The sequence below is a fragment of the Lissotriton vulgaris genome, chromosome 9, assembly GCF_964263255.1.
Source record: "Lissotriton vulgaris chromosome 9, aLisVul1.2, whole genome shotgun sequence".
Lineage (NCBI taxonomy): Eukaryota > Metazoa > Chordata > Amphibia > Caudata > Salamandridae > Lissotriton > Lissotriton vulgaris.
In genome coordinates this window covers 245,552,315-245,565,488 of record NC_141697.1, presented here as the reverse complement: position 1 = coordinate 245,565,488, position 13,174 = coordinate 245,552,315, and the positions used below count along the sequence as shown (strand labels likewise).

General features: G+C 47.3%; 1 protein-coding gene across 4 annotated transcripts in view; it reads right to left on the bottom strand.

Moving 5' to 3' along the window:
• Nucleotides 1-13,174, bottom strand: part of DDHD1 (DDHD domain containing 1) — a 463,741-nt gene that overhangs the window by 336,962 nt on the left and 113,605 nt on the right. For 2 of the 4 annotated variants that reach the window (XM_086937428.1, XM_086937429.1), the window contains exon 3: nucleotides 445-546. The exons of the other annotated variants lie outside the window; for them this stretch is intronic. In XM_086937428.1, the coding sequence (XP_086793554.1) occupies nucleotides 445-546 (102 nt within the window). The remainder of the gene's footprint in view (nucleotides 1-444; nucleotides 547-13,174) is intronic. 4 annotated transcript variants of the gene reach the window in all.

Sequence of the window (13,174 nt, the reverse complement as noted above, 5' to 3'; positions counted from 1 at the left end):
AAGGCTGCTTAGTTGATCAATGAAGACAGTAAATCATGGTCCTCATGTTCAGTCCTGACAGAATTGGCACTGAACAGAAACACTGGGCAATTACTTCACAAAATCACCTTAAGCAAACACTTCATATCGGACCATAAGTGAAATGCGGAGAGATCCAAGTGATGATTTACATTGCCCACAACTAAAGAAATATATATTTTCTTTTCAGAATAGTCAAATTATCACAAACACATTAAGAAGTTGTCTAATGTATATAAATGCTGCTATAGAACTATAATACAACATTCTGTTAAAATTAAAAAGCGCAAACATTTTAGAAAATATTAGTAAAAGCCTTGTTGCAAGCAGATTAATTTTAGGTTGCTACAGTGTGGAAGCTACCTAGGAGAGCGACCCAAGCCAGCATGAAATCTATTAGCAAATAATAATCCAGGATTATCATACCTTCACAGCGCTTTCGTTTAAGACATGGGGCTTCTGCACTCTCTGCACCTCCTCTCCAACTGAACAAGAATGGGAGGGAGAGGGAAGGGAGGTGGTAGATAACTGACAAAGTAAAGACAATGAACTTAACTGTACATTTCGAAAAGGGTTCTAATTTGATTAATTTCTAAAAATTAGCATTTTAAAAAACATAGTAACAATATACAATTCATGATGTATTTTATTTTTTTAAGAATGCATACAGATAATTGTCATAAATGTGCCTTGATCTCAGAAAATGAGTCTTTAAAACAAAGCAATTCTAGAAAGCTGAATATTTCCAAATGAATAAACCATAACATTTAAACAGCTGCACAAAACAAAAATGACGGATGACTCAATTGCTGAAGCAATAGTTGATTTTTTTTAAGAGGTTACAAACGTTCAGGCCAGTATGCACTACTGTAATTAAGTATTCAGCTATACACTGCTTAATACCAAGCATGTTAAAAGGGCCACATCGGGGGACACTGAATCGGTATCACCAAAAATCTCTCCACATTAATCAAAAATGATAACCGCAGTGAGATGGGCCAATAATTACACTAATGGTTACTAGGCAGTTTCCTTGCTGGTAATGGACCCTTACAACTGGTGTCCTTGCACACTGGGTTGTGCTGCAATGAAACTGAACCTGCCCAGACTCCCTTTTATAAATTTGACTCAAGAGGCAGTATGCTCTAGCAGGCAAGGCTCAGTCAAAGTTGAGATGTAGGTCTGGAACTCGGCAACACCATGAATCAATCACATAGAAAACAAATCTGTATTCAGTATTAGTATTCAGCCATTGTTAAACTCTGTAAAATTAGGTGTCCATTTACTACAGAAGAACGCACACCCCGCTCTAAGGTCTGAGGGAAGATAGATCGGTGGGTTTCAAACAAAACTGCACCCAAAGCCAAATATTTGCCACATGAAAGGCTTAATTAGAACCACAACCATGGAGACCGTTAGACTGGCACAGGTAATTTAACAAAAGTATTTGATCAACTGGTGTCCATTGTAGAGGTCTTCTGACACTGGTGTCTATGAAACGAATATCTAACAGACCATTCAATGGAACCAGTAACTCAAATGGTCTTGGTAAAATGTCCAGAGTACTAGGAAAATGGATAGCATCACAGTTGGAAACTAGGTTTCCTTGCACATCTTCAAAGGAGGATTTATTTTGAAAATATCTGGACATGGTCATATGTTTACAAAGTCGGGGCAACCAGGGAATTTAGGTCATGTAATGGATGGGGTAGAATTTACCAGTAGCGTGAAAACTGTTGTTTCAGGTTAAAAGGATGACAAAACCTTTAATATAGTAATTGCATAATATTTTCCATATTTTTCTTTGTGCCAACTTATATTACAAAAATAATAATTTTCAAACAAATCTTCCATCTTGGTGTTCTCATGCATTATAGAGGGTTTAGAGTCAGTATTGGGAAATGCAATGTTCTCAAGCAACACTGTACAAGAAGGGGTAACGGAGTGAGTGAAAAAGGTATTTTTCAAGAGGTAAGAATTTCAAGATGCGTTTCAACTGAGTGAAAGTTAGCTAGTCTCGATGATTCAGGTAGAATTTCATAACTGAGGCACCTGACCTTCGACGGCTTGGGCGTCGGAGTATGTTCTATTGAAGTGCTGGACAGTAGACGAAAATTTGCTTGGCAACTAACACAGCAGGAGCACCCAGAGAAAATACATTTAACAGTAAGTTATGTGAGAAGTTAGCCTGGCATATGATGTCCACTGGCTCTAGTGGGCACCTTGCACCAGTCTAATCGACCCTTATTGATGGTGGTTGTAAAGACAACCTTACAGTAAGCTATCCTAGTGGTAGCATGAACCAGCAGTCTTCAGGCTAAGACTTCAGTAGGCGAGTTAAGCAAGTTGCTTTACCAATAATAATCCCTTGAGTACCAAATGAAAGGACACCACACAAGGTATATATCAAATATATATGTATTTAATCTAAACACAACCCCTCTGTACTCTATATGAGTTCAGAGGACAAAATATAATACAAGTCACACAGTTAATATACGATAAGTTACACAGTATACGTTATGCCCTAGGGACCTCACAAACCATATACTAAGAAAGTGGTATAAGTACTATGAGAGAATTAGGCCTAGGGCCTGTGGAATCGCTGAGGCTACACTAATCGACCCAAGGTTAGGAAGTAGGAGGCCAACGGGAGCCATGTGCAGTATCTAAACACAGGCGCCGGTTACCATTGACTTTCTATGGAGTTCGTAAAAGTTACAAATATGCAATTTAAGGACACTTCCGGATGGACTAGGATGGAACCCTTTTAAACTAGGACACTTCGAGAGTGAAGCCCCACGGGAGCACCGGAGTACTCGTGTTACCTCACCCAGGGAAGCCGGGTGCATAGGTGTCTTTTCGTGTCGGGTTTCGTCGTCGTTTTCTATGGAGAGCTGCAAAGAAGTGCTGCAGGCGACCAGAGGAAAAGTGTCCGGGTGGATCCAAGGGTGGATCAAAGATCTGAAGTACCTGAAAGCAGAAGGGACAGAGTCTGGGTCACTAGCCAGTGACCAGGAAGGAACCAGGAAGGAACCAGGCGATGTTGGGTGATTTCAGGTGGAGTAGTCGAACTAGTCTCTTCAGCCACGAGGTCCGGGAGGTATCGAAGATGACCAGGCGCTGGATTCGAGCTGTCCCACGATGGATCTAGATGACTGCGGTGTCGGTATCCGGATTGGACCCAACAAGCCTTGGCAACTGATGTCGAGATTGGCTCTATTGCAGACCAGCAAGGTATGTGGCGCTTCTCCTTTTCAGGGAAGCTGGAGCAAGCCTGAAGCAACCAGGAAAGAGAGTTAGTTTCAAAATGGAGTCTTCAGGGGGCTCACTAGCCAACGGGCAAGGAACCGGGAAGACGCGTCGAGTTGAAATGCAAAGGCGGGGCCCACGGGACACTCGCTGAGTGTGGGGGCCTGGGCTTCGGTGCAAATGGTGCTCGGAGCTGGGGCTTCTTGTACTCCAATGCACAACTTACTGAGGCTTCAGGAAAGGAGTGCAGGTAGCAAAATGCAGAATGTCCAGGGTGTCCGGTCCTACGTCTCTTGTGTCCGCCACGGGTCTCATCTTTGCTGTGGATGTGGGTCGGAGTCAGAGAAGTCGGGAAGTCCAGTTCCTGTGTCGCAGATTCTTCGGGATCCGGCGGGAGCCTCGAAAATGCAGACCGGCAAAGAAGTTGTTGGTGCCTGTTTGAACAGGGTGGTCACTCCTTGACCACAAGGGAGATATCTTCCGCCTTCCAGTCATAATGGAACGCCTTGAGTCCAGGATATGTCTTTCAAAGATTCGTCCAGGTTAATCTAAAGTCCTAGGGACACAGCTCCTATACCTACACTAAGGATGGGGGCTGGACTAACTGGCTAGGTCCCTCCTATGGGTGGACCTGGGCAGGGGGTGGTAACACCCCCTTCACTTTGTCCAGTTTCGCGCCAGAGCTGGGGCTGAGTGCCCCAGCAACTGGTTTGAACCGGGCTATGCATGGAGCACCTTGTGTGCCCCAGGCAGTGTCTGGAAAAGCATCTGCTGATGCAGCCCTCCCTGCCCCAATACACAAAACCCTGCCTGGGGAGGTGCTGGCACCTCCCTGGACAGGAAACCTATTGTCCAGGCCTCCCCTGCCGGTGTTTCGTCCAACAGCAGGAGGTCAGACTCGTATCTGTGGCAGCAGCACCCATTTTGTGATGCGGAGGCTCTGTTTAACTTTAACTGGGTAAAGCAGTAACTACATGTCTTCGCAGTATTCCGAAGTGCTTGACACCTTACACGACATGTTTTGATAAAGCCAAACCAAAGTTAGCATTAACCGCGAGGATTATAATGCACTTAAGAGTATATGGTATGGCTATATCATAGAACAGCTATAAGGAGATGGTTCCGAAATCTGCAGAGGGGCTCAGCTCATGCTAGGGCACCCTCTCACATAAAACCAAGCACTCTGCCTCCAGGATTGTCGAGGCCTACCATAGGAGTGGCTTATAGGTGTATATGTGTCTATACTATATCTAAGGAAGGGGTGATTACACCACCTTACCCAGTCTGTGTGAATAGACCTGTGGTGTCAGTTTGGAAGTCAAACCAGGGGTGGCACAATACATGCTGCAGCCCCTGGTAGGCCTAAGGTGCACCTATGGAACACTATACAGGGGCTCACAAGGGTGACCCAGTAACCAATCTGGTATGTACCTAAAGTATATGGTATCAATTTAGAGAGATAACAGCTGGGCTGTGGGTCTGATTAGCAGGCCCACAGCCACACTAAAGTCGAAAAACCAGAGAATCACAGCAAAAAGTGGGGGTGACCATAGGAAGCAGACCCTACTCTCCTAGACACCCCCCCCCCCCAAAACACAGGGAGATTAAACTAACCTTGACCAGTTGAGTCTTCATGTTCTAATTGGAAATATCTGGAGAGTCCATCTGCATTGGCATGGTCAGTCCCAGGTCTATGTTCCACTGTAAAGTCCATCCCCTGTAGGGAAGTGGACCACCTATGCAGTTTGGGATTTTCACCCTTCATCTGATTTAGCCACAAGAGGGGCTTATGGTCTGTCTGAATTTGAAGTGAGTACCAAACAAGTACGCCTCAGCTTCTTCAGGGCCCAAACCCCAGCAAACGCCTCCCTCTCAATAGCTGACCAACGTTTCTCTCTAGGGGTCAGCCTTCTGCTAATAAAAGCTACTGGCTGGTCTTGACCATCTTTATTCAGTTGTGAAAGCACAGCAACTACCTCCAACTCAGAAGCATCTGTTTGAACAATGAATTCTTTGGAGTAGTCTGGACTTTGCAGAATTGGTGCAGTGCACATGGCCTGCTTCAGGTCATCAAATGCCTTTTGACAGCTGACTGTCCACTGAACTTTCTTTGGCATTTTCTTGGAAGTTAAGTCATTAAGGGGTGTCACTATGGAACCATACCCCTTGACGAATTTCCTGTAGTACCCAGTCAGGCCCGGGAAAGCTCTGACCTGAGTCTGGGTGGTTGGAGCAGTCCATTCCATTATGGTCTGGATCTTGCTCTGCAATGGTTGAACCTGGCCTCCACCTACAAGGTGGCCCAGGTATACAACCGGACTCTGCCCTATCTGGCACTTGGTACCTTGATAGTTAGGTCTGCCTTTTGCAGGGCCTCCAAAACATTCTTCAGGTGGATCAGGTGATCTTCCCAAGTGGGGCTAAAGACAGCAATATCATCTAGATAAGCTGCACAGTAGTCATCCAGACCTGAGAGGACTTGGTTCACCAACCTTTGGAATATGGCAGGTGCATTTTTCAGACCAAAGGGCATTACCACAAATTGATAATGTCCTCCTGAGGTTGAAAATGTTGTCTTTGGCTTTGCATCCTCAACTAGTCTGATCTGCCAGTAGCCAGCTGTCAGATCAAATGTGCTCAAAAACTTGGCAGATGCCAATCTGTCAATGAGCTCATCTGCCCTGGGTATTGGATGGGCATCTGTCCTAGTGACAGCATTGAGACCTCTGTTATCCACGCAAAACCTCATCTCTCTCTTACCATCTTGGGTGTGAGGTTTAGGCACCAGGACAACTGGACTGGCCCAAGGGCTCTCTGAGGGCTCAATGACTCCCAAATCCAACATCTTTTGTCCTGATACAGTCCCTGACATGATCAGGTTGCCTGTAAATATTACTTTTAACAGGCAGACTGCCCCCAGTGTCCACTTCATGAGTGCACCAGGCAGTCTGACTTGGAGTCAGTGAAAACATATGTCTGTAGGACTGTAGAACTTGTCTGCAGTCCTGCTGCTGTTGGTCAGTGAGGCTGCCTGCCAAGGCTACACCATCAACTGGACCATCATCAGGGTTCTGAGAGAGCAGGTCTGGGAGAGGGTCACTCTCTTCCTCTTGTCCTTCATCAGTAGCCATGAGCAAGCCCATGTCTGCCCTATCAACATATGGTTTCAATCTGTTGACATGAAGCACCCTGTGGGGGCTCCTGGGAGTTCCAAGGTCAACCAAATAGGTGACGTCTCCCTTTTGTTCAACAATAGTGTGGGGTCCACTCCACTAGTCTTGGAGACCTGCTGGGGCCACAGGCTCCAACACCCACACTTTCTGTCCTGGCTGGTAAACAGTCAGCAAAGGTTTTTGGTCATGCCAGGACTTTTGCAATTCCTGACTAGCCTCAAGGTTTTTGGATGCTTTTTTCATGTACTCGGCGATCCTGGAGCAGAGACCAAGTACATAGTCCAAAATGTCTTGTTTGGGAGGTTTGAGAGGTAACTCCCATCCCTCCTTCACAAGACAAAGGGGTCCTCTTACAGGATGCCCAAACAGAAGTTCAAAAGGGCTGTAGCCAACCCCCATCTGTGGGACCTCTCTGTAAGCAAACAAAAGGCAGGGCAGCAGGATGCCCCATCTCCGCCTGAGCTTTTCAGGGAGACACTTAATCATGCCCTTTAAGGTCTTGTTGAATCTCTCAACTAGACCATTGCACTGTGGATGAAAGGGTGTGGTGAACTTGTAGTTCACTCCACACTCCTTCCACATTGCAGTCAGATATCCAGATATAAAGTTTGCACCTCTATCTGAGACAACCTCCTTCGGAAAGCACACTGTTGAGAAAACTCCCAGGAGGGCTCTTGCCACAACAGGTGCTCTTGTGGTCCTCAGGGGAATGGCTTCTGGGTATCTGGTGGCATAGATCTACTACCACCAGAATAAATCTGCGCCCAGAGACTGTTTGGGGATCCATTGGTCCAACAATGTCAATCCCTACACGTTCAAAGGGAACCCCCACCACAGGTAGTGGTATAAGAGGGGCCTTTGTGGTGCCACCTGATGTGCCACTGGCTTGGCAGGTGACACAGAAGCGACAAAACTCCTTGGTATCCTCTGACATATGAGGCAAGTGAAAGTGAGGGACAAGCCTGTCCCAAGTCTTGTTCTGGCCAAGATGTCCTGCAAAGGGAATATCATGGGCTAGTGTGAGAAGGAAGCCCCTGAATGCCAAAGGTATGACCAACCTCCTGGTAGCACCAGGCTTGGGGTCTCTAACCTCTGAATACAGGAGCCCTTCATCCCAATAAGTCTTATGGGTCCCACTAGTATTCCCTGCAGCCTCAGCAGCAGCTTGCGGTCTGAGGGGTTCAAGAGAAGGGCAGTCCAACTGCGCCTGCCTCAGATCTGCCCTGGAGGGTACCCCGGTCCCAAGAAATTAAACCTGATCAGGCTCAAGCTCTTCTAGGACAGTTTCCTCCTGGGTCTAACAATCAGCTTCCTCAGAAGGCTGATCCTCTTCTAGAGGCAAGGGGGAAGGCACTGCCTTAACCCGACTGCTTCTCCTCCTGGTAGGCAACTGGTCCATTGTTCCAGAATCCAGTGCCTGTTCAGTGTTGCAATTTCTGACCTGTGACCTAGTCACAGCATGGAAATGTGCGGATATCCCTAACATTTCTGCATGGGTCCTATACTCCACTTCAGAGCTGAAGTATCCAGGTCATTGCCAAGCAAACATTCTACAGGGAGGTCTGAGCTAACCAAAACATTTTTGAGGCCAGTTACCCCTCCCCAGGAGAAATGAACAATTGCCATACTGTGAGTGGTAGTGACATTGCTAGCAATGGTCACTAGGTAATTTTCACCTAGTATGATCTGTCCAGGGTCCACAAAGCTAGGCGTCACCATTGTGACACTAGCACATATGTCCCTGTAGGTCTGAGCCACTTAGTCATTAACTAACCCCTCCCTTGCTCATGACGAGCTGAGCTCATCATGAGCCACGGCGCTCCGGTGCTCATGACGAGCTCAGCTCGTCATGGCCCGTGGAACGCTCAGGTGCGGGGAGAATTCCCCTGCTGTGCTGAACGTTCCACGGGAGCCAATGCACCTATAACAAGATCAGCTCGTCATGAGCACAGGAGCGCTGAGCCTCATGACGAGCTGAGCTCGTCATGAGCATGCGGGCGCTGTGCGCGCTACCCTCCCCCCCCCCCCCAGCACAGCGGGGGAATAACCCCTGCAGCGAAGGGGTTAAAGGAGTTTGTCTGTACTTGCCCAAGTTTTTGGGACTCACAGTAGAGGACAGAATTGTTTCCCCATCACAGATCATAACAGCTTGAGTTGGTATTCTGACTAGGCCAGAATTCATCTCAGTTCCCAGGGTTAACCCTACTACACCCTTCTGTTGAGCTGAACTAGGGGGAACAGTTGCCTTAGGGGCAATAGTGGCTGGAGCTGCCTCCTTCATGGTGCAATCACTGGTCCAGTGAGTATTTACTTTACAAAACTTTCACAATGGTTTCTTTGGGCCTTCTTTCTTATTATATTGTTGGGAACCCCCACCATTAGAAGCTTATTGGGGACCTTGAGAAGACTTCTGTTCTTTTGCTTTTTCCCCACCCTTTTGGTCTTGCTTGTTCTGATCACCACCTTGGTTCTGTACCTTCTGCTTCACCCTGGTTCTGACCCATTTGTCTGCCTTCTTTCCCATTTCTTGGGGAGAGGTCAGATCAGAGTCAACAAAGTGCTGATGCAATACCTGGTTTTGACAGTTGTTAAGAATTTGTTCTCTCATAACAAGGTTATACAATCCCGTATAGTTACTTACTTTACTGCCCAGCAACCAGCCTTCCAGAGCCTTAGTAGCACGATCTACAAAATCAGTCCAGTCCTGAGTCTGTGTCTTTTGGGTATCTCTGAACAGCAACCTGTACTGCTCAGTGGTTAGGCCAAACCCATCTATCAGAGCACTCTTCAGGACATAGTAGTTGTCAGCATCCTTTTCTCTTACAGTGAGGAGCTTGTCTCTGCCTTTGTCTGAAAAGGAGAGCCACAAGATTGCTGTCCACTGACTTTGGGGTACCTGATGTACTTGGCAAGCCCTCTCCAAAGCAGTTATCCATTTGTGGATGTCATCCCCAATCTGATAGGGAGGGTTTATATGGTCAAGAGACCTTCCCCTATCTCTAGGAATTATGCTGCCACCAGTGGGCTCTAGCCCACACAATTTCTTCTCTCTTTCAAGAGCTAGGGTCTCTTTTGCAAGGGCAACTGCTTGCCTCTTGATTCTCAGCTTGACCTCTTTCATCCTAGCTTTGTGCTCTCTCCTCTGAGGGGGAGTCATCCTCCTCAGAGCAGAGGCACTGGACCCTACTGAGGAATCAGAATGATAAGAACCACTGGACAGTGATCTGCACCTTCTGTTTCCACTGTTAGGCCCATTTGGAAGATTAGAGGGGTGCCTACCATGGCCCTCTCTACCTCCAGATAGTCCTGGGTTGAGCAGGTCAGGTTCATCAAACTCATCCTGTTCAGCATCCACTTCATCATCAGAGACCATTGGGTCTTCCCCAGTATTATTCTCTTCCGTTGAGGGATGGCCCCCCTCTCAACTACCTTGGTTACCTGGGTCTGATACATTATTTACATCATGAGCCACTAAGATATCTACCAGGTGGTTAAAGGTTGGACTCTGTCCTTGTCTCAGTCTTCTGACCACACACAAGCTTCTCAGTTCCTGAAAAGAGAATGTGTCATACTTAGAAGGCAACCTTGGTTGCATTCTGGCAAAGGCCCACTAGGCCCTGCTTACAAGGACATTGCTAATGAGGTGTGGTGTGTGAGCCTACCTACACTACTTGTTTTCCAACTAGAACTTCTCTAGGAGTTGTAGTCAGGGTGTGCTAGGTCCTTACCACCTACAACTACTAAGTTCAGTAGAACTTATGTATATATAAGACTTGATTTATATGTACCTACAGGTATCTTGATATGATCTTTCAGATGACATCTCGAGATTATTTGGTAAAACAATTTCAAGCTCTTATCCCAACCGCTGCACATTAATGTGAAACGTTAGCCTGGCATATGATGTCCACTAGTTCTACTGGACACCTTGCACCAGTCTAATCGACCCTTATTGATGGTGGTTGTAAAGTCAACCTTACAGAAAGCTATCCTAGTGGTAGCATGAACCAGCAGTCTTCAGGCTAAGACTTCAGTAGGCGAGTTAAGCAAGTTGTTTTACCAATTATAATCCCTTGAGTACCAAATGAAAGGACACCACACAAGGTATATATCAAATATATATGTATTTAATCTAAACACAACCCCTCTGCACTCTTTAGGAGGTCAGAGGTCAAAATATAATACAAGTCATACAGTTAATATACAATAAGTTGCACAGTATACGTTATGCCCTAGGGGCCTCTCAAACCATATACTAATAAAGTGGTATAAGTACCACGAGAGAATTAGAAAGCAGGCCTAGGGCCTGTGGAATCGCCTGGGCTACACTAATCGACCCAAGGTTAGGAAGTACGAGGCCCACGGGAGCCGCGTGCAGTGTCTAAACATAGGCACCGGTTACCATGGACTTTCTATGGAGTTCGTAAAAGTTACAAATATGCAATTTAAGGACACTTCCGGATGGACTAGGATGGAACCCTTTTAAACGAGGACACTTCGAGAGTCAAGACCCACGGGAGCACCGGAGTACTCGTGTTACCTCACCCAGGGCAGCCGGGTGCATAGGTGTCTTTTCGTGTCGGGTTTCGGCGTCATTTTCTGTGGAGAGCTGCAAAGAAGTGCTGCAGGCGACCAGAGGAAAAGTGTCCGAGTGGAACCAAGGGTGGATCGAAGATCTAAAGAACCTGAAAGCAGAAGGGACAGAGACTGGGTCACTAGCCAGTGACCAGGAAGGACCCAGGAAGGACCCAGGAAGGAACCAGGAAGGAACCAGGCGATGTTGGGTGATTTCAGGTGGAGTAGTCGAACTTGTCTCTTCAGCCACGAAGTCCAGGAGGCATCGACGATGACCAGGCGCTGGATTCTAGCTGTCCCACGATGGATCTAGATGACTGCAGTGTCGTTATGCGGATTGGACCCAACAATCCTTGGCAACTGCAACCCACACAGGATGTCAAGACTGGCTCTGTTGCAGACCAGCAAGGTCTGTGGCGCTTCTCCTTTTCAGGGAAGTTGGAGCAACCAGGAAAGCAAGTTAGTTTCAAAATGGAGTCTTCAGGGGCCTCACTTACCAACGGGCAAGGAACCGGGAAGACGCGTCTAGCTGGAATGTAAAGGCGGGGCCCACTGGACACTCGCGGAGTGTGGGGGCCTGGCCTTCGATAGAAATGGTGCTGGGGCTTCTCGTACCCCAATGCACAACTTACTGAGGCTTCAGGAAAGGAGTGCAGGTAGCAAAATGCAGGATGTCCAGGGTGTCCGGTGTCACGTCTCTCGTGTCCACCACGGGTCTCAGCTTCGCTCTGGATGTGTGTCGGAGTCAGAGAAGTCTGGAAGTTCAGTTCCTGTGTCGCAGATTCTTCGGGATCCGGCGGGAGCCTCAAAAATGCAGACTGGCAAAGTTGTTGTTGGTGCCGGTTTAAACAGGGTGGTCACTCCTTGACCACAAGGGAGATAGCCTCCGTCTTCCAGTCAGAATGGAACGTCGAAGGTCCAGGATATGTCTTTCAAAGGTTCGTCCAGGTTAATCTAAAGTCCTAGGGACACAGCTCCTATACTTATACTAAGGATGGGGGCTGGACTACCTGGCTAGGTCCCTCCTATGAGTGGACCTGGGCAGGGGGTGGTTACACCCCCTTCCCTTTGTCCAGTTTTGTGCCAGAGCTGGGACTGAGTGCCCCAGCAACTGGTTTGAACCGGGCTATGCATGGAGCACCTTGTGTGCCCCAGTCAGAGTCTGGGAAAGCATCTGCTGATGCAGCCCTCCCTGCCCCAATACACAAAACCCTGTCTGGGGAGGTGCTGGCACCTCGCTGGACAGAAAACCTATTGTCCAGGCCTCCCCTGCCGGAGTTTCGTCCAGCAGTAAGAGGTCAGACTCGTGTCTGTGGCAGCAGCATCCATTTTGTGATGCTGAGGCTCTGTTTAAATTTAACCGGGTTAAGCAGTAACTACAGGTCTTCTCCCTCTAGAAGGGCGGGATGCTACCGCCGCCGCCAGGACTGGCGGGGCGGTAGTATTCCAAAGTGTTTGACACCTTACACGACATGTTTTGATAAAGCCAAACCAAAGTTACCGTTAACTACGAGGATTATAATGCACTTAAGAGTATATGGTATGGCAACATCATAGAACAGATAGAAGGACATGGTTCCAAAAGCTGCAGAGGCTCAGCTCATGCTAGGGCACCCTCTCACATAAAACCAAGCACTCTGCCTCCAGGATTGTTGAGGCCTCCCATAGGAGTGGCTTATAGGTATATATATATATATATATATAATGTAGATATAGGGATACTATATCCAAGTAAGGGGTGATTACACCACCTTAATCAGGCTGTGTGAACAGACCTGTGGAGTCAGTTTGGAAGGCAAACCAGGGGTGGCTCAATACATGCTGCAGCCCCTGGTAGGCCTAAGGTGCACCTATGCCCTGGGTACCTATGGTACACTATACAGGGGCTCACAAGGGTGACCCAATAACCAATCTGGTATGTACATAAAGTACATGGTATCAATTTAGAGAGAGAACAGCTGGGCTGTGGGCCTGATTAGCAGGCCCACAGCCACACTAATGTCGAAAAACCAGAGAATCGCAGCAAAAAGTGGGGGTGACCATAGGAAGCAGACCCTACTCGCCTACAAGTAATATAGAAGTATGTCAGTGTAAAGCGTTGGAAGTTAAACTTAAAAAAAAAAAAATGTTGACATCTCACATGAATCCGGACCCAG